The sequence below is a fragment of the Kickxella alabastrina genome (genome assembly GCF_025024165.1).
Source record: "Kickxella alabastrina strain RSA 675 chromosome Unknown BX661scaffold_25, whole genome shotgun sequence".
Taxonomy (NCBI): Eukaryota; Fungi; Kickxellomycota; class Kickxellomycetes; order Kickxellales; family Kickxellaceae; genus Kickxella; species Kickxella alabastrina.
In genome coordinates this window covers 33993-53072 of record NW_026251496.1, presented here as the reverse complement: position 1 = coordinate 53072, position 19080 = coordinate 33993, and the positions used below count along the sequence as shown (strand labels likewise).

The window sequence follows — 19080 nt, the reverse complement described above, 5'->3', positions numbered from 1 at the left end:
TGCCCAAAAACTCGCCTCGTGTCTCTCGCTGTGCACAACAAGCACAGAAAAAAGACAATCAGTCAGTCGGATGGAAAGGCGGCCAGCTGGGAATAAACAACAATCATGTGATGCATATATTATAAAGGAACACCCCCGCCAGCCACACAAAAACAGCCTCTCGGGCCCTTTCTCAGACTTTACTCGCTCACTGGCCGCGCCGGGTACAAGCCGCATACGTTGCAGAAGCTGGTCCATCCTTGAGCCTGAACTTGCAGTCCGGACATGTGCCTGCCCATACCTGTGCATCTGCGCCATAACACGGGGCAGTCCACACAACTCTCCTGAACGAGCGGAAATACGCTAACCGCTCCTTATCACGAACCACAAATCGTATGCGCCAAGGCCTCGCGCGCTTCGCTCTCAAAGTCTGCATCTGAAATCAGCAGCTCCATCAGCGCTGGAATAACCGTGGTACCACTGCCGCACTCAATCGGCTCCTTCCTGCGCTCTGCTGATATCACTTCGGGAAACGCCTTGCGCAGAATAAGCTTGCCGTGGGTGGCTCCGGCAAACTCGCCAATCTTCAGCTACGCGCGCTGCCGCCATCATCCGAAACCGCATACTCTATGATGCGCGGGTCGAGATACGGCGACCAAGCCTCGAGGCCCAGCTCCTTGGCCAACGGGAACGCGCAGAACGACATGGTCTTGACCATGTTTCTCGTGTATTTGCGCAGAGCCGGGTCATCCATCCTGTGCATAAAGCTGTAGCCGGCAAATAGCTCATCAGCACCATCGCCAGTGCACACACGCGACAGCCTAACTTTTTCGCAAACATCAGTGAGCTGGCAATCACCACTGCGTTGCGCAGCTCCATGCCGTCGAAAGTGCGCAGGACTCTGACGCACAGTCCATCGTTGGCCCGTTGATGAGGTCGTCCAGGGAGGGCTCAATGACGTGGTGCTCGAGCCCAAGCTTTGCTGCTATTTTGCGAGCGTACAGGATGTCCTGTGGCTGCTGCGTGAACAGCCCGTTTGCTTGCGCCACTGTGTTGTTGTCCGGGTCGATTGTCAGCGTGATTCCGGTGCGCAGCTTGGACTCGTTTTTGTTGTCGATTATTGTCTTGAGCGCCTCGGAGGCTATTGACGTGTCCAGGCCGCCAGACAGCAAAATAGAGTCGCACGATAGGGCGTCCTCTGACGAAGAACATTGAGCACCAGGCTGCGTAGTCTTGCTGATTCGGCGTCCATTGTTACTGATAACTAGATAATCAAATAATCAAATAAATGTGCATGGAAATATATGCGTATCTCGCCCATCTGCGAGTCATCAGGATCAATGCCCAGATGATTGCCAGTGGTATCAGATCTTTATGGGCGGGAAAGCACACCTATAAATGAGAAAGCGCCATTTTTTCCTAACCACACAACTCCTACAATACTTCGTGATAGGAGGGCATGTATTCAGGTCTGCAATAGACCCGCAGTAGGCAAGGTGGCGTGGTAGACAATAGGCTCACTCAATTAGTATATTTTCCTTCTCTCTTCTCAACGACAAAGCGTCAGTTCACCAAAATACCCAAAGGTATATTAACAAAAAACGTTTAAATGTAAAACTACCGCGAGTGAATAAATGCTGATTTAAATGAAAGAAAAATATAACAATAAACTTAAAATAAAAAAGACAAAAGTTGTGAAAAGTTGTAAAAATATAAAGTAGCGTAAAAAAGGATTAAGAAAAAATAAATGGGTCTAATTATTTTCTTTTAATACCTGGGATATCGGAAGAATAATCGGATTCTGATGAACACTGCCATTATTGTGTGTCAGCTCAATATGGCTCGGGACGCCATTAACAATAACCAACGTAGTAGACATTTTATTTTGCCCTCCAATACCGTTAATACCGCCTGCACTCTGGGGAATAGGCAATGAGGATACTTGCGGTTGCGTCATAGAATACACCGGCGGCATCATATTCCCACCCTGTATATTGGACTTGACCGGCGACTGAGAATACACTTGATGGTTCTGTTGGTTCGACTGCATAGGCACCTGGTACTTGTCTATGCCAAACTGCAGTTGTGTCAGGTTACTTGTGGAATAAGATCCTGTCAATGAGCCATTCTGCGCCCTGGTTTGCTGGATATTGGGCGTGCGCGGAGCTGACTCATTCATGGTACCTTCGTCAGACCAGCTATTGGGGAGCTGGAACGTGAACCCTGACTGGTTACTGCCAAAATACCTTGCGATTCCGGTCCCGCTGTCACTGACGTCAATGCCGATGCCGAGGCATCGTGCGGAGCCCAGTACGATAGTCCATTGGGCGTGTACTGTTCATCGGATAGTGCGCGGGATAGCAACGACGGATACTGGTTGCTTTCTGGCGAGCCCAGAGTAAATGCCAGTGGAATATCCTGACCATTGCCGTGCTGGATACCTTTGTGAGACTGCATATCGGAGAATTTGGATTTGTTGTTGGCAAGCCGCTGCATCTTGATAGGCGTTGGGTCATGGGCAGGCGACGTCGAGTGATGGTTGTAGGTATCCGCAAATTGGCCGTTCTGCACTTGGTTCGTGCTATTTGCGCCGGTAGAGCTGTTGACTGAAAGATTGACAATGGCCTCGAGAAGGTCTGAGGGCGGCGTGCTGGAAATGGACTGCTGGTTTGCACTGGAGTCTGCATATCCCAGATTATCCGACGGGTACATGGCAGCCTGGAGGGCAACCGACGTAATGGGTGCGGATGCATTGGAGTCAAAGTTAATAAACTGGTTAAAATACTCGTCGTCGTGCTGCACCTGGTTGCTCTTATTGTTGTTCTGAGCAAACCCGTTATTGGCAAGCATAGACATATTTGCATAAGAGGATAGGTCGTAGAAGGAGGCATCCTGCTGGGCGTCGTGGCTTTGGGATGATTTGTCCGAAAACACGAGCGATTTTGACCGCTTTATCTGCGGGCGCATAACATCCTCATCGTAGTTATACTCACAGCTGTTGCCGTATGCTTGCGGGTAGCTGTGATTAGGACTTGTATCTCTTTTGTTGCTGCGTGGAATACCGCTGTTCAATGCAGTCTGCAGGTTGAAGCCTATTTTCAAATCAGCAGGCCGCTCGATTCTTTTGGCAAACATGGATGATTTTGTAGGCTTGTCGGCGTGGAAAGCTTGCATTTTTGTTTCTTGTGCGGACATGGGCATTTCCTTAGCGCTTGAAAGTCTGGACTTGCGCGCGGCCTTGGGCAGGGAGACGACTTCGTCGACCAAATTGCTGATTGTCGACGCCAGAACAGCCCTGGGAGTATCCGCAGTGTAAGCGTCGTGGGTAGATACCCAAACACCCTTTTCCTTGAGTTCCTGGATATATGTGTTGGCAATGTTGACGGTGCACTGGTCCATGAAGTGCACCATGATTTTGCCATGTCTTTTGATCATTGCCAGTGTCCAGCGCCCAGGCTCGGGCGTGTCCTCAGGCATTTCATCGGTTTTCTCCAAGTGGGCTAATGACTTGGGCGCAGGAATGCTGTCGGTCTCGTCGCACCAGAATAGGTGCCGGTGGGTGGTGTATTTAAGCAGAGCCTTGATAGCCGCCAGGTTTTTCTTTTCAATATTTGTGCGTTGCGGCACGGACTCACTTTTTTTGACCTCCATGGCTTTGGCTCCACGCTGGCCTTGGTTTTTATTAGGTAGCCGACCTCGTACAGAGACAGAAAGGGCACCGACCAGCGAGAGCGCGTATTAATGTGTTTGGTGTTAATTTGGCGCACAGTGTACTTGTTTCCGGCGGCATTTTGTAGTTTGCGGAGAAGCCCAAAGACGCGACGGCAGTTTTTGCCTGTATTGGACTCGTTGGCTTTTTCCAGCGCAGCGATGATTTCCTCATCGATGGCTTCGTTGCTCTTGGTTTTGTCGATTGAAAACTTGGCCTCCATTTTCTCTACAATGCTGATGTCTCGGGCATCGAGGTAGCGGTGGTTGAGCTCGAGCTTGCCGTTTTTAAACTCTGTATGTTTTGAGAGTACCCAGTGGAAGTTGTCCGTGTCTTCGGGGTTCCAAGTGCTTCTCTCGTTGACACTGTCTGCTTCGTCACTGTCAGTGCGCAGGGTGTTGAATTCGCTTCTTGAAGACTTTGTTTTCTTTGGCATAGCAGTTTCTCAATTTTCTTGTGCTAATAAGATGGGTTGAACAAGATGTGGGTGAGGGTGCTTGAAAAAACTGTCTAGTTGTTTTTTGTTCAGTTGGAAAAATAAATAAAAGTGCAAAACCGTGTCTTTTATGTGGAATATACGTAGTACCCGCAGATGTGTTGAAACAAAAAAAAATTGATGTTTAAAGACTGTAAAAAGAATTATACAAAAAATATGAATAAAAATGCAGGACAAGATGAAGAGAGAGCAAAGGCTATACAATTGAACAAGAGCTGTTATTTTTGCAACAGTTTTTTTTTTTTTTCAAAATACGAGCAGGCTCATTTTATATAATTAAAAAAGAGGAGCAGAGGGGGGCAGCATGTTTCTTTGCTGCTGTCTTTTTTCTTTTTGTGTACATTCTTTTTGTATATTTTCTTTTTATTTCTTCCCTTCTTTTTTATTGTAAATTTTAATTGACAGATGAGCACAGGAATACATCGGGACTATCTTTTTTTTTGCTCGCACCTTGTTATATTTACGCACATTTTTTATTTACAAAATTTTTTTAGAAGCTGGAAATACAAAGAAAATAAAACAAACTTTATATAATGTGTATAGCGCGCTCAAAAGTAAATGAAAATTAGAGAGTAGAATGAAAATAATGAGAAAATAGCATACATGTAGAAAAACATGGACTGATGATGTATTGGTGAAATTAAATTGTTGAACAAAAAATACCTTATACAATGAAAAATAGACAATGTGTGATATCATATTACCTGTGGCTCTTCCTCGCCCCCACCCCCCAAAAAACCACATTGGATGTATAATGAAATGGCATGTTTTGGTGAAAGATTGGGTATGTACATAGTCGTTTAGAAACAAAACCGAATTCAATTTTTTTGGCTGGCAAAACTTTGTACTCGGCAATTTTGACGCGAACAACATGTCATTAGTACCTTTTCCATTACACTATTATTTTAGCGAATGACGCGACCATTCAAACTGGGCTAAATTTGCACTTTACCTGTGCTGTTGCTGTTGTGCGTGCGTGCTCGAGCATGTGTTCTAATAAAGTAAAGAATAGAGAATAGTTATTTTAAATTTCATCAGCAGCCTCAGTACGCGTGGTTTTAAAAAATACTTAATATAATATCTTGTGGAATTTTTGTAAGCATGGTGAACGTTTGCTCACAAAATTTCCACACAAGCTGAATAAAATATATTGACAGGCAGGCAGACAAGCAGGCAGGGCAGGTGCGGGATTCACCTTGGCATTTTTCATATTAAAAAGGAGTGGCATGTGCACAGTTTTTGAGAATGACGTAATGTGTATTCCTCTACATCCAAATTATTTCTTCTTTACTGCTGGTTCATGAGCAGAACCAAAGAGAACAATGTGTGGAGAAGGGAAGGACCGATCCACCGATCACTGATTTTTAACCCAATTTTACTGATCAAGCAATTTATCATAAATCACTGTTAAACTTAGTGTTATCATTCACAGTATCCGTGATTGGATTTTCTTTTTTTTATTGAGTGTGATGAATGAAATCCAATCACAGTCCGCATACAAAAAAAACGGGTTGGCATGTATTTTTTTTGGAGAACAATGGAGGAAGAGGCGGAATGGAAAAAAATAACATTGTGCTTTCACCTCCCCTTTCCTGTTCCCATCATCACCAATTATTTGTTATATTCATTATTTATTTTTAATACCATTTTAACAAATATCACCAATGGCAGTATTTGATTATTTCGACACTACATACCACCCGCGCACTTTGCTGGTAGACAACTATGACTCTTACACGTTCAATCTCCTTCAGCTACTTCTTGAGCTAGGACAAACCGACGATCAAATCCTAATAATCCGCAACGACCAATATACATGGGAGCACGTGCGTGACCATATACTCCCTTTCATCGATAACATCATTATATCCCCGGGGCCGGGCAACCCGCTGTGCAAAAGTGATTTCGGGATCTGCCACGATCTCATACGTAGCAGCGGTAGCTTTGAAGGGCCGATTCTTGGTGTTTGCCTAGGTCATCAGGGAATTGCAGCGGCGTTTGGCGGATACATTAGGCAGTGTGTGGTTCCGGTGCATGGACAGATATGCACCGTTCGGGTGGAAGAGAAGAAGGATAAGTCTGGTTGTCCAGGCGGTATTGGGTTGTTCGATGGCGTGCCGCCGGTATTTAAGGTCGTCCGGTACCATTCATTGACAGTCAGCGAGGACGAGTTTCCGGAATCACTGGAGGTTTTGGCACGCGCCACGGGATCGGTGAAGACACTGGTGAATGGGCAGCTGGTTGACGTGCGGTCGTCGGAGATTATGGCGCTACGACACAAGCAGAGGAATATTTTTGGCGTGCAGTTTCATCCAGAGTCGGTGTGCTCGGAGTACGGCGCGCGGATCGTGGGCAATTTCCACCAAATCACAAGGCATAGCGGCCCCAAGTACATGGGGGCACAAAAAGTATTCCTAAAGATGTTTTGGCGATGTCATTGAGGGCGAGTGATAGTTGTGTATGGCAGCGGAAGGCGGTTAGTGAGCGCCAGATGCGGGTGGTGCAGAGGTCGGTTACACTGGCCAATTGTGGAAATAATAATGGTAGCGGAGATGTGGGCGGCGCGCTGTTCGAGCATCTGTACAGTGCCGACCCAATGCCTCTGTGGCTGGACAGCGCGCGGCCTGCGGACTCGGCAGCAGCCAAACTGTCAGTTATGGCATCGGCGGCAACACAGGACGGCGGCATCACTGTGCGCTACAGCGTGGCCGATCGCCGCGTGTCCATTGTAAAGTTCATCAGGGAAAATGACAATGCGCTGCTTTTGCTGCCCCAGGTGCGCCGAGAGTTGGTTGCAGAGATTGATTTGGCCTGCGGCGGCGGCGAAGAGTCCTTTTGGACGTGGATGCAGCGGATGGTTGACTGCACGCAGGCAGGCGAGGTGCCCGGAGTCGGGTTTGTCGGCGGGTGGCTTGGGTACTTCGGCTATGAGATGAAAGCGGAGTGCATGGCCGCAGCAGGGCCTGGTGATCGGCTGGGCAGTGGCAACGAGGCAGCGCCAATGCCGGATGCGCAGCTATCGTTTGTTGACCGGTGCATGGTCGTTGATCACAGCGTTAGCCCACCGGTTGCGCATGTGCTGGCGCTGGTAGCTGCCAACCGCCCACAGGCCAAACACAAGCAGCACCAGCAGCAGCAAGAGGGCAAAGAAGTGGAGGAGGAGGATGAGGAGGGTCTGCAGTGGATCAGTGAGTTGGGATTCGCTGAGCCGCGGCTGGCGGCCGAATGGGCCGACCAGCAAGCAGCGAGGATTGCCGCCTGGACCCAAGCACCGTTGAGGATCCTTTGGCGGCGCCCTGCGCAGGCAACTCGGATAAATCAACGCCAGTGGATCTGCAAGCAGATCTCGGGTGCACTGCGTACCTCGGCGCCATTGCGCGAGCACAAGAGCTGATCGCGCAAGGCGAAACATATGAGGTCTGCCTAACGACGCAATTCCGGGCTTCCACATTAGGCCCTCAGACATCGCAGCAAATGCAGCAGCTATACCGACACATGCGGCTCGTGAATCCAGCGCCCTTTGGGGCACTGTTATGGTACGGCGACATCTCCGTGGGCATAGCATCATGCAGCCCGGAGCGTTTCCTCTCTGTATCCAGCGGCCGCATTGTCGAAATGAAGCCAATCAAGGGGACCTGCGCTCGCGCCCCAGAGCCAAAGCCAACGAAGGCCCCTAACCCAATGCTGCTGCGGGCGCAATGGCTGGAGGACGACCGGCAGCGAGCACAGGACCTGCGAATGAACGCAAAGGAGCGTGCGGAAAACCTAATGATCGTTGATCTGATCCGCCATGATCTCAACTGGATCGCGCCTGGTCGCGTCAAAGTCACGCGGCTAATGGACATTGAGTCATACGCGTCCGTGCACCAGATGGTCACGACTGTGCGCGCGCAGCTGGACAAACATGTGGGCGCTGTGGCGGCATTGGCGCATTGCTTTCCGCCGGGCTCAATGACTGGCGCGCCCAAGCTGCGCACGACGCAGATTCTGGACTCACTGGAGCCTGGGTCGCGCGGCGTGTACTCTGGCTGCTTGGGGTACTTTTCGGTGTGCGGCCGCGCTGATTGGAGCGTGGTTATTCGCACAGCGGTCGTGCAGTGCGGCGAGCTGAGCGTTGGCGCTGGCGGCGCACTGACTATCTTGTCGAATGCCCAGGATGAGTGGGCCGAGGTCGAGACCAAGCTGCAGGCCGTTCTGCCTGGCATCCAGCGGTACATCAATGAAATAGACTCTATTTGATTACAATAAAAATTAAAACCACACAACCTACCAAATTCATTCATTTAGTCTATATCTGCTGTTTTGAGAACTGCGGCAGGAGAACGTCGGTCAGCTCGGTGTCCTGTTTGATATCGCTGGCGTCGACGAACAGCCGGCACAGCGCAGGCGACAGGCCCTGCGTGGCCAACAAGTACCGCTTCCACAGCAGCAGTCTGCGCGCACTGCGTGCCAGTTGCGCCTCTGGCGGCGGCGGCTCGGGGATGTCGTACGAGGAACCAATGACGAATGAGCCCTGGGGAGCCAGTGTTCCACCAGGGGTGTTGTATCCGCTGCCGCTGCGGCTGGAAGCGTTAGGCCTCGGCGGGCTGCCGCTGCTCCTGTTGGCTGGTGTGTTGAGATCTATAGTTGCTGCCGGGCTCATCGCATTGGACGTGTTCTCGGCATTCGCCTGCTGCATCTGCATCTGCATTTGCTGCTGTTGTTGCTGCTGCTGCATCTGCATCTGCTGCTGTTGCTGCTGCATCTGCATCTGCTGCTGTTGCTGCTGCATTTGCATTTGCTGCTGCTGGTAGTGCTGGTGGAACTCGGTCGGCACGGCCTCATAATCGATAATCTTCATATTCTGCTCAACAGTCGGCATAAATATGTGGGCATATCGGAGATAACTGCGTGTGGGCGCAACATAAAACTGCTGCGCATAGAATGCCATCCACTCCTGCGCCTGCTCACGCAGCTGGTTGATTTTCGCCTCAATGCGCTCAGCTGTATTCAGTGGCACAGAGTCAGATGCTGAATCACTTTCTTCCTGTGGGGTATTCGCTAGCTGGCCACTTGGTGTCCAGCCTCCAGGCATTCCGTTGGCCGTGACAGCTGCTGCTGCTGCTGCTGGCAGTGGTCTGCGAGGCAAGGCTGGCGCAGATGTGCCGGAGGCTGTGGCAATGTAGGGCGCCTGGGCAAGGGACGTTTTGCGTGGTGGTTTTGGCGGCGCCGATACCGCCGCGCTGTCATACGTCGGACCCATAGCCGGGAACAAGTTAGATGGCCGCGACATACTGGGCCCATTACCACCATTACTAACACTGCTGCCGCCGCTGCTGCTGCTCAGGTGCATTGGCTTGGGCGGTACCGGCGGCGGAATACCCGGCACCAGCGGAAGCACCTTGTTTCTGGGATGTGCTCCTTCCAGATAATTGAACTGGCGAAGCTCTTCATTAAGCTGGATCAAATCCTGCTCCTCTAGTTCCTCAGTCGCGCCCTGTTGTCTCGACATCGACGGCCGCACGATACCGTATGGGATCAAGCCATTAGCCACGTTGTTTCCGGCAACATCCGTGTCTGTGGTCACCGCAGCCACGCCCATCGGCGCAAACACGTCGCGGATATAGATCCGCAGTACGCGGTCCGGGTATCTGCGCGCCAGATCCGTGTATGTCTCCAGGTCCTGCTCGCCACAGTCGCCGACAAGAACGTACTTGCGCTTGGGGAATGTGCGGAAGAGCAGCTCAATGGTGTCTCGCTTGAGCTGCGGCGTACCTGTGTAGTTCTTGATCGACAATAGGTCGTTGGGGTCGAATGACCGCAGGTGGGCGCTGCCGGGCGGAAAGCGGTTGCGGTGGAAGAACTCGTCCAGCGAAGGGTATAGCTGCCAGGGGCTGTTGCTAACATAATGAAACTCCACGCCCTTCTCGTACCACTGCTGGTAGAGCGCCGCCATGCCGGGCACAGCCTGCATTGGTTTGGCGAAGACTGTTTCGAGGACTATGCGCTTTTCGGCCGTGATGTTGGACGCCTTGATTGTGTCGTCGATGTCAGACACCACTGAGACGCCCTGTGGCTCAACGAGGTGCGCCAATCCGGTGACGATGGCTGAGTCCGCCCATGAGAACAGGCGTCCGCGGAGCTCGACTAGTCGCCGGCTGCCGTCGCTGTGGCCCATGCGCGACGCCTTGTAGCTCTGCACGAGCCATTCGAGCTCGTTGAAGCCCAGCAGAATCTCGCCCTCAAACAGACCCTCCTCAATGACCAGGTTCTGCCATGCAAACGCGTCGATCTGCAGCGCCTTCTGGATGATCGTCGGCTGGATGCCTGCGAGCTGCCAACTGCCGCCAGCCGCGGTGCTGCTGCTCTCCTGGTCCGCAAACGGGTTCCCTGACGCCTGGGACACTTTTTTGCACTGGTCGCCGTCCTGTGGGTCAAACTGCGACGTCAGCACAATGGGCGCATCCAGCAGGCTGACGGGCGCCTGTGACGACTGCATTGATGCGGATCTCGGCGGCTTCGGTGGCCCCCCAGTGTCGCGCAGCCTGGGCGACTCATTGTGCCCAGGCGTCATGTGCAGCTCAAAGGGCGCCGGCTCAGCAATTCCGGCCATGGCCACCTTGACCATGTCGCTGCTGGCCGGCTGGCCGGCGAAAAGATACGAGACGCGGTCCAGCAGCATCTGGTCGGAGTCACCACCTTGTGGGATTCGGATGAATCTCCGCATCAGTGACGCCGCCAGCCGCACTCGCCTTGTGTTGGGGTTACGGCAGTATGCCCAGCCTCGGACTTGGACGCGCCAGACCATGAGCCGCTCGTCGCGGTAGGCATAGGTTGGGAAGAGGAGAAGCTCTTCGACTGGCTCAATGGTGTCTGTGTCCCGCTGGCTGCTGCCTCCTGCGCTGTCCGATGTGCTACTGCCGCTGCTGTACTGGGCCCAGAGGCCTTTGAGCTTGGACTTTACGCTGTCAATGTCTCGCTGGCTCATTTGTGGGAGAAAAAAATAAAAAAGGAAAGGGGCCTTTGAATGCCGAAATAACAAAGATTGGAAATTGAATTTTGAAACAAAAAATACACTAGACCCTTCCTTTGTTTTTTTATCGTGTATATATAAGGCTGGGGGAAATAGCTGTAGAATAAATATAGAAGCGGGAAACTTTTTGGCAGAGTAGAAAGGGGCTTTTTTGGTATTCAAGCACAGCGCGTGTGGCAATGAAAAAACAAAGCGTGCTCACGGATTAAATTTGTTTGCCCTTTCCTTTTTTTACCCGACTGAGACATAACATGAACGAGAGAAAAAATAAGGTGATCATCGGACTGCCCTAACAAAAAGGGTATTTCTTCTAAACAGGGAGGTGTAGTTAGTTGCACATGGCAAAGAAGAAAGCCAAAGCGCAGCGTGGGGCTGCGGGGCAGCCATCCAAAAGCGTGCAAAACAACGAAATAAAGACATTGCTTTATTACTTTTCATTTCATTTTCTTTTATTTTCAGCTCGTGTTCGCTTTGCGGCACGCTTTAATGGTCATGAATTCCAAGTCTTTTTTCGAACAGCCGACATATACTAAATACAAAATACAAATTAAAAAACCAACTTTTTTTTTGACTGCTCGTGTAATGCGATTTGGACTAGCTAGAATATATATTAATAGAAATGAGACTACGGAAAGAGCTAAAGAGCTCACTATTCAGAATTCGCCGTACGCGTAAAATATCATAAACATATTTTACGCGTCTGCGCTGTCACGTGACTCGGCCCCCATTTCTGATGTCACATTCGCCCCTACTTAAGATCAGACTCCGTCGGTCTTGGCGATAGCGCGCGCGGTTAAATATCGTTCATATGCTTCTGTCTCATCCACGCTACTCTTGTCCTCCCATGTTCGTCCTTCTATTCCATATCCTTCCCACTGCACCAGGTATTGGCGTTTTCGCCTCCACACACGGTCGTCAACAATCTTTTCGACCTGATACTCGAGGTGTCCTGCAACTTCTACAGGTGGTGGTTCAGAGCGGAGTGCGGCACGGTGATCGTCGGCAGCATGGTATTTTTTTAGGTGTGACCACGAAATGACCGGGTGAATGCGCATGTCGAGTGGGAGTTTGAGGCGGAATGCATTTCGGCCGATCTGTTCTTCGACCTTGTAGGGCCCAGCCCATTTATGTTGCAGTGAGTTGCTGGACCGGTTACGCAGGTAAGGTGGCGTTGTAAAGTTCGTCGAGATCATTACTTCATCGCCTGGCACAATGTCGGGTGAGGTTATCTTCTTGTCGTGGTTTCTGATCATGCGTAGCTGTGCGAATTCGATGTTTTCCTTGACTATTTCGCTAATCTGTTTAATCTTCAGGATTGTATCGTCGGCGTCGGTATTGGGCTCAGCAGTTTCCATGTTGAAGGCGATGGTGGCGGCGTTCAATGGTTGGAAGCTATAATTTGCATAGAATGGGCTGTGCTGTGTCGAGCTGTTGCTGCGACTATTATAGGCGAACTCTGCATGCACTATGTGTTGGTTCCAGTCGTTTTGGTAATTGTTGCACGTCGCACGCAGCATTGACTCCAGTATCTGGTTCACACGCTCAGTCTGTCCATCAGTTTGTGCATGGCCGGCAGTGGACATGTTGAGTTGCGTTCCAGTTTGCTTCCACAGTGCCATCCAGAATGCAGAGCGGAATTTCGGATCACGGTCTGATATTATGGACTCGGGCAGGCCATGTTGGCGGTAGATGGTCTTGAAATACAGGTCGGCGGTTGTCTGGGCGGTTGCGGCATTGTGTGTTGGTACAAAGTGTGCCATCTTGGACAGGCGGTCAACGACGACCATGATTGCATCATATCCGTCCTTTGTCTTAGGTAGGCTGACAATGAAGTCCATGCTCACACTTGACCAGTTGCGTCGCGGGATCTGTAGCGGCTGTAGCGGTCCATCGCTTGGCCTGTTGCTGCCTTTGACTCTTTGGCACAGGTCACACGTTGTGACATAATTCTCGCAATCCACATACATGCCTGGCCAATAGAATAGTTCACTCAGCTTGTCGTATGTTGCTTTTATACCCGGGTGTATTGCAGCATCATGGAACTCGGCCAGCAGTAGTGATCTGTCTTGCTTTGTTCCGACGCAGCGGCGTCCTTTCTTGAACAGGACACCACCCTGTGCATGGAATTTGTTTGTAATGTCGCGCTCGGCTCTGGATGTTGGTTCTTCGCCACTACTAATCCTCTCCATAATTTTCTCCAACTTGCTGTCGCCCTTGTAGGAGTTCTCAGGGTTCGCGCTCGTCTTCAGCGTTAGCGCTTTGACAGCAGCCATGCGGACTGCTATCCTCCCCCCTTTTCCTGAAGAGCCGAACCCGTTGGCTCCACCGGCTGTCTCCTCAAAGGACTTGACCTCAGTGATGTGTGAGTGTGCGATCTTGGTTGGAATCAACTGTGCTATGCGGTCATGTGCAGCGAACGGAATCTCTATATTGCCTGTGTTGAACAGGAGTACTGAAATCTCACCGCGGTAGCCCCCGTCGACTATTCCTCCGAGCACCACAACACCCTTGGCAGCCAGGCTACTGTGTGGGGCAATGCGCAGGTATGTGCCTATTGGCGCCTTGGCGGCGATGCCTAATGGGACAAGGTGTTGGGCCTTGGGCTCGAGCACAAACTTGGTTATACAGTATACATCAAATCCAGCGTCATCTGGATATGCCTTGCAAGGCATCGTCGCATCGTCGTGTAGCAGCTGAACCTCCATGCTGTTGGCAGTTGTGCGTGGCACAAACAGTGCGCACAGTTTCCATTTTTCAAATTGGTCTATCAGGTCGTCGTTGTGCGTATTGTCCTTTGGCTGGTCAGTCTCCATGGTTGCACTCGTCGTTTCTGCAGCCACTGTCTCTTGTGTTCGTTTGGCTTCTGTTTCGGCTTCAGCGCGACATCCGCGTTGGTAGTTCTTGTAGTGCAGCGACTTGCGCACATATTCAGCACGGTTTAGTTCTCTGCGCTCATCGGCAGTCAAATATGTTCTGTCGACCACGGCTGGCGTTGGCGGAAAATTCGTTGTCTGTGCAGCTGGAGTGGTTGTCTTGATATTGGGCATGGGTATGGGCATAGGTATAGGTACGGATGTGTGTGCGGCGTCATCGTTTTTACTCGTGTTGTTCAGCGGGGCATCATTTAGTGGTATAGCTGGTGCAGTCAGTCCTGTCGGTGGCGTCAGTGCCATGTGTGGCACCTTGCCTGAATGTGACGCTGCGTATACTATGTTGTCGGGTTGCGATTCGAGTGAGCGTGACAAGCCGTCAGCAACTGCATTTTGAGCGCCCTTGCGGTAAATGATTTTCATGTCGAATTCCTGCCAGATATCCAGCCAGCGAGCCTGGCGCGGGGATATGTTGTTTTGCGTCTTAAGGAACTCGATTGATTTGTGGTCTGTAATCACTTCAAACTTGATGCCATGTAGGTAATGCCGCCAGAGGACCAGTGCACGAATGATTGCAAGAAGTTCTTGCTCGTGGACTGCATAGTTGCGCTGTGCTGGTCCCAGCTTTGCCGAATAGAATGCCACTGGGCACCACACCTTGTCATGTCGTTGGTGTAGGACACCGCCAATTGCAGAGCCGGATGCATCTGTCTCGACTCTCGTTTCGCAAGTTGGATCATACTGATGGAGTATTGGTGCTGTGGATAGTTGCTGCTTCAGCTCGGTGAAAGCCCTGTCAGCCTGGTCGTTCCACGAAAAGTCGGTATTGCATAGCAAATCGGTCAGCGGTAGTGCTATTCTAGCATAGTTTTTAATAAACCGGCGGTAGTAGCCGCTTAATCCAAGGAATGCGCGGATGTCTGTAATTGTCTCTGGCGTGCGCCACTCTTTAACGGCATCTACTTTGCGTGGGTCAGTCGCAATACCCTTGCCTGAAATGACAAACCCAAGGAAGTCGACTGTGTCTTTGAAGAATGCACATTTTTCGGGTTTTGTGTGCAGGTTGTGCTCCTTGAGGCAGGCGAGTACATCCTCGAGATCTTTTGCATGGTCGGCGTCATTCTTTGAAAAGACTAAGATGTCGTCTAGGTACACGATGCACGTTTTGCCAAGTAGGTTGCGCAGCGCATGGTTCATGACACGTTGGAAGACGGCAGGGGCATTTGTCAGCCCGAAAGGTACAACTGTGAATTCAAATGACCCTTGTTTTGTGCGGAAGGCAGTTTTGGCGATGTCTGCATTGCAAATTCGCACCTGGTGGTAAGCCTGTACCAAATCGATTTTCGAGAAAACTTTTGCGCCACGGGTGTCGTCAAGCAAATCGTCTATACGCGGCATTGGGAATGCATCTTTTATCGTCACTGCGTTCAGGCCACGGTAGTCAACACACAGGCGCATTGATCCATCCTTTTTCTTGACAAAGAGGACTGGTGCACCCCATGGGGAAGATGACGGGCGGATATACCCCTTTGCAAGTAAGTCAGTCACTTGTCGGTCTAGTTCATCCATCTCTGCATGTGACAGGCGGTATGGTGCCTTGGTCACAGGTGCTGTGCCCTCATGTACATGGATTTCCATCTCAGGGCCGCCTGGTGGTGGTCGTTTGGAGGGCGGCTGATCAAGGACTTGGGTGTATCTGGCATGTAGCTCCTGTAGCGCCCTGTCTTGTGTCGTCGTGGTTGCTGCCACATGGATTGCTGGATTGGTATCGTTGTCAGGGAATGTAATTCGTAGCCATCCCCATTCCTCAATTTGGTCGTTTGCACGTGCAGTTTTCAGTGCACTGATTGACATAGGCTTCAGCTGGTCCTCGTCGGTCCGAGGCTCTGCATTACCCCGGATGGACCAGCTTTTCCCGCCATAGTCAAATGTCACCTTGTCAAGGTGGCTGTGGATCGTGGCCTTGTGTTTTTTTAGCCAATTATTTCCTAATATTATATCTTCGGAAACTGGGAGAACAAGGCAATGTACTGTAATTGTTAGGTTGCTCAGGAGGCGCAGCGTTACTGTGCACGACTCGGTGCAGTCCTTGTAGTGTGCGCCATTGGCCAGTTGTATTGGTTGGCTGTGTTGTAGTCGTTCGGATTTCAGTTTAAGTCGGTCGCGGGTCTGTTCGTTGATGATGGTAATTTGTGATCCATTGTCGATGAGCACACGGATGGCTTTGGTGTCTATAGTTGCATTTAAAATCAGTTGGGGCTCAGGTGAGGTTTGTCTGTTAATAGCGGTTTTATTTGGGGGGCAAACGGCAATTTCAGAGATGATAAGGGCAGAGGACTCACATCCACTCATGCCCTTCTTGCTTTTGGGTGTGTATTCTTAGGGCAGCGATGCCACTTGTGTTCATCACTGCCACACCCAAGGCACACGTTGTTGGCAGCCCACTTCTCAAACATCTCCTTGGTACAGCCCGACTGCTTGGAGACACTTGCAAATGGCGGCAGGCCACTGCGTCTCCTTTCTGTCTGCACTGCATTCACCATTATTGCATCCACATTCATAGCTGTATTATCATGACGGCCATGAATGCGCAGGAAGGCTCTGGCACGGGAAGTCAGTGCATCAATCTCGTATACTGTCGAGCTTGTCGATTCGCTCAGAATCTGCTGGTTGAGCATTGGTGGTAGCTTCATGAGGAAGGTCGTGGTCACATGCCTGTCTGAGAGTTTGAATTCCAGAATTTCCGCGAGGTACTTGAATTGCACCACAAACTCCTCTAAGGTCTCTAATGTCCCAGGCTGTTGTAGGTGGTAGTATTTGTGCAGTGTGTCATAGTATGACACTGTACGCGAGTATGTAGTTGTCAGGAACTCCTTGAACGTTCCCCAGTCGCGGTGGTCCTTGTTGTGTTCTGTACAGTGTCTGCGGTACTCGTTTTTCTTGTCTGTTGGGATCTTGTGTGAGGCTACAAATACCCACTCACTCTCGTCTAGCTTTGCGTGGATAAAGTGTTCCTCAGTATCTCTCACCCAGGGTCCAACGGCAATTGCCACCTTCTCTGCGTTGTCCTCGTCTGGTGCCAGTGTCGGGCTGAATCTCATTGCCGATTCGTATGGCGACATTCCAGTCATGGTTACTGTTTTTTTTTTTTTTTGTTTTTTTGTTTTTTTGTTTTTATATATATATATTAACCAGTTTGTCTGTCGGTCAGTCAGTCGTTGATGAGGAAGCGCGGGTTTTCGAACTTGAGGTGCTACCAAATGTAATGCGATTTGGACTAGCTAGAATATATATTAATAGAAATGAGACTACGGAAAGAGCTAAAGAGCTCACTATTCAGAATTCGCCGTACGCGTAAAATATCATAAACATATTTTACGCGTCTGCGCTGTCACGTGACTCGGCCCCCATTTCTGATGTCACAGCTCGGGTTGTGAGGTCATTTGCATTGTGCCGACTTTATTTTTTACTTCTTGCGATTGTCTCCTTGAAGAAACGGACCCCAACAAATATATAACCGGTTTTCAATTTATTTATTGTAAATGACATTGTCGTGGCTAGAGGCTGAGGGTAATAGCTATATATATTTTAAAGAAATTAAAGAAAGAACCACTGCTAGGGCTTGTCGATGCCTTGTGTCGAAAATATTGTCACCGGTCGAACTCGCCGCTAGCCGCTCGCGATTCGTTAGTCCACATCCATCTATGATCAGGCAGGGGATGCGGCTGTATCAATATCATCTGCGGATTTCGTTGCAGCGAGTTGGAGCCCCAGCCAATTAACAATCAAATCAAATCAAATAACATCACATATGCATTTATTGTATCATCGAAAATTGAAAATAAACAGTAGCAGAATCATCATCAACATGCCGGAATGTGCGTTGACAGCTGCGCTTGCAGCATCTGACTTTTGCACCGCAACCTATCACAACAAAATCAAAACAAATATAAAAAAGAATCGTAGTAGTTACAAATGACAATTATCTCATCTTTACAAAAAACAATGCGCCTCAGTAACCTCCCCTCCTGCAAAAAAAAAAATCAAAAACTTAGTCACTTTACCTGTCGGTCTAGAATCACAGGCTGTTCAAGCTGCTGTCTAGTCATCCCTGTAACGTTAGTCAAAAATGCCTCGTAATGGCCAATATGCGTGCTAAACCCAAATCCATTAGGATCCCCGCATGCGGGCCTCACATCATGATTGATATTATCTCCATATGAAGTCAACGCGACCAGCCGCACATCGCCGCCCATCCCCGCACGCAACCCCGCCCTCATCCGCACACCCTTCCGCAGCGCCCTCCCATTATCAAACGTCACCACCGCAGGCGACCCGCTATCGCCATTGCACTCGTCTCTGCCGCCGGGCATTGTGCCAGTGCATATGAATGGCCCGTTGCTCGATGTGAACGTTCCATCGACATTCATGCACTTGTTGGTAGGCGCAACCGTGAGGTCAACGCGGTGCATTATCGGGACGGTCTTGGCCCCAGGGTTATTAGACGTAATGCCCCAGCCCATCGTGGTCACCGTGAGACCCGGTTCAACAGGGCCAAAGTACACCGGAATCCGGTGGGCCACCTCCGTTGACTTGATGGGCTCGGCCAGTTCGATTATGGCGATATCGTTGAAAAGCGTTCGCGGGTTAAAAAGCGGATGAATGGTGTATTTCAATGGTTTGGTGGTTATTTGCTTGTTCGTGTGTGTGTGGCCGTAGCCGACTTTGATTGATTGCGCGGAGGGTGCGTGGTAGAGGCAATGTCCAGCGGTGACGATGTGCTTGGGCGAAAGCAGCGTGCCGCCGCAGACTGCGTGCCAACTCGGCTGCGTCTCTATGCTGAGGTAGACGGCGAACGGGTAGTCGTGGTTTTCGACCGGTTGGCCGCCGATTATCGGCCTTTGCTGGCTGAATGACATGGGAAAGAAACGGTAAAAATAGGAATAGAAGTGGAAATTGTTAGTATATTTCGAAGAAAATGAATGCAGAAAGAGTGAAAAAGGAATATCAACGC

At 50.3% G+C, this 19080-nt stretch overlaps 5 protein-coding genes across 5 annotated transcripts; 1 reads left to right on the top strand and 4 right to left on the bottom strand.

Moving 5' to 3' along the window:
* Positions 1–218: 218 nt before the first annotated feature.
* On the bottom strand, positions 219–1695 carry BX661DRAFT_187376 (uncharacterized protein; the record flags this gene model as incomplete). Its single annotated transcript, XM_051537199.1, is given in 6 exon segments — positions 219–342; positions 365–569; positions 599–763; positions 793–878; positions 890–1175; positions 1190–1695. Coding segments are annotated over 6 exon segments (908 nt in total), but the record flags the coding sequence as incomplete, so codon positions are not given.
* Positions 1696–4364, bottom strand: BX661DRAFT_187375 (uncharacterized protein). Its single transcript, XM_051537198.1, is given in 10 exon segments — positions 1696–2202; positions 2226–2629; positions 2642–2697; positions 2710–2751; positions 2782–2934; positions 2950–3100; positions 3113–3250; positions 3263–3369; positions 3388–3645; positions 3675–4364. The coding sequence occupies 10 exon segments, from the start codon at positions 4122–4124 to the stop codon at positions 1733–1735; spliced, it is 2229 nt and encodes a 742-aa protein (XP_051389346.1). The 5' UTR covers positions 4125–4364; the 3' UTR covers positions 1696–1732.
* Positions 4365–5848: 1484 nt separating this feature from the next.
* Positions 5849–8423, top strand: BX661DRAFT_165274 (ADC synthase; the record flags this gene model as incomplete). The annotated part of the gene is made up of 5 exons (XM_051533344.1): positions 5849–6409; positions 6446–6573; positions 6594–6912; positions 7015–7335; positions 7434–8423. The coding sequence occupies 5 exons, from the start codon at positions 5849–5851 to the stop codon at positions 8421–8423; spliced, it is 2319 nt and encodes a 772-aa protein (XP_051389345.1).
* On the bottom strand, positions 8412–11433 carry BX661DRAFT_187372 (uncharacterized protein). Its single transcript, XM_051537197.1, is given in 3 exon segments — positions 8412–8868; positions 8896–8926; positions 8945–11433. 3 exon segments carry the CDS (start codon positions 11149–11151, stop codon positions 8473–8475), a joined length of 2634 nt encoding a protein of 877 aa, XP_051389344.1. The 5' UTR covers positions 11152–11433; the 3' UTR covers positions 8412–8472.
* Positions 11434–17992: 6559 nt separating this feature from the next.
* Positions 17993–19068, bottom strand: BX661DRAFT_187353 (trypsin-like cysteine/serine peptidase domain-containing protein). Its single transcript, XM_051537196.1, has one exon. The coding sequence runs from the start codon at positions 18983–18985 to the stop codon at positions 18122–18124; it is 864 nt and encodes a 287-aa protein (XP_051389343.1). The 5' UTR covers positions 18986–19068; the 3' UTR covers positions 17993–18121.
* Between the last annotated feature and the right edge of the window lie 12 nt (positions 19069–19080).

Coding starts and splice junctions, on each gene's coding strand:
- BX661DRAFT_187375 (XM_051537198.1), bottom strand. CDS start 4,124: ATGCCAAAGAAAACAAAGTCTTCAAGAAGCGAATTCAACACCCTGCGC. Junction 3,646..3,674: donor CCTTTCTGTCTCTGTACGAG/GTCGGCTACCTA, acceptor AACCAAGGCCAG/CGTGGAGCCAAAGCCATGGA. Junction 2,752..2,781: donor ACAACAATAAGAGCAACCAG/GTGCAGCACGAC, acceptor TATTTTAACCAG/TTTATTAACTTTGACTCCAA.
- BX661DRAFT_187372 (XM_051537197.1), bottom strand. CDS start 11,151: ATGAGCCAGCGAGACATTGACAGCGTAAAGTCCAAGCTCAAAGGCCTC. Junction 8,869..8,895: donor AGCAGCAGATGCAGATGCAG/CAGCAGCAACAA, acceptor CAGCAAATGCAG/ATGCAGATGCAGCAGGCGAA.
- BX661DRAFT_187353 (XM_051537196.1), bottom strand. CDS start 18,985: ATGTCATTCAGCCAGCAAAGGCCGATAATCGGCGGCCAACCGGTCGAA.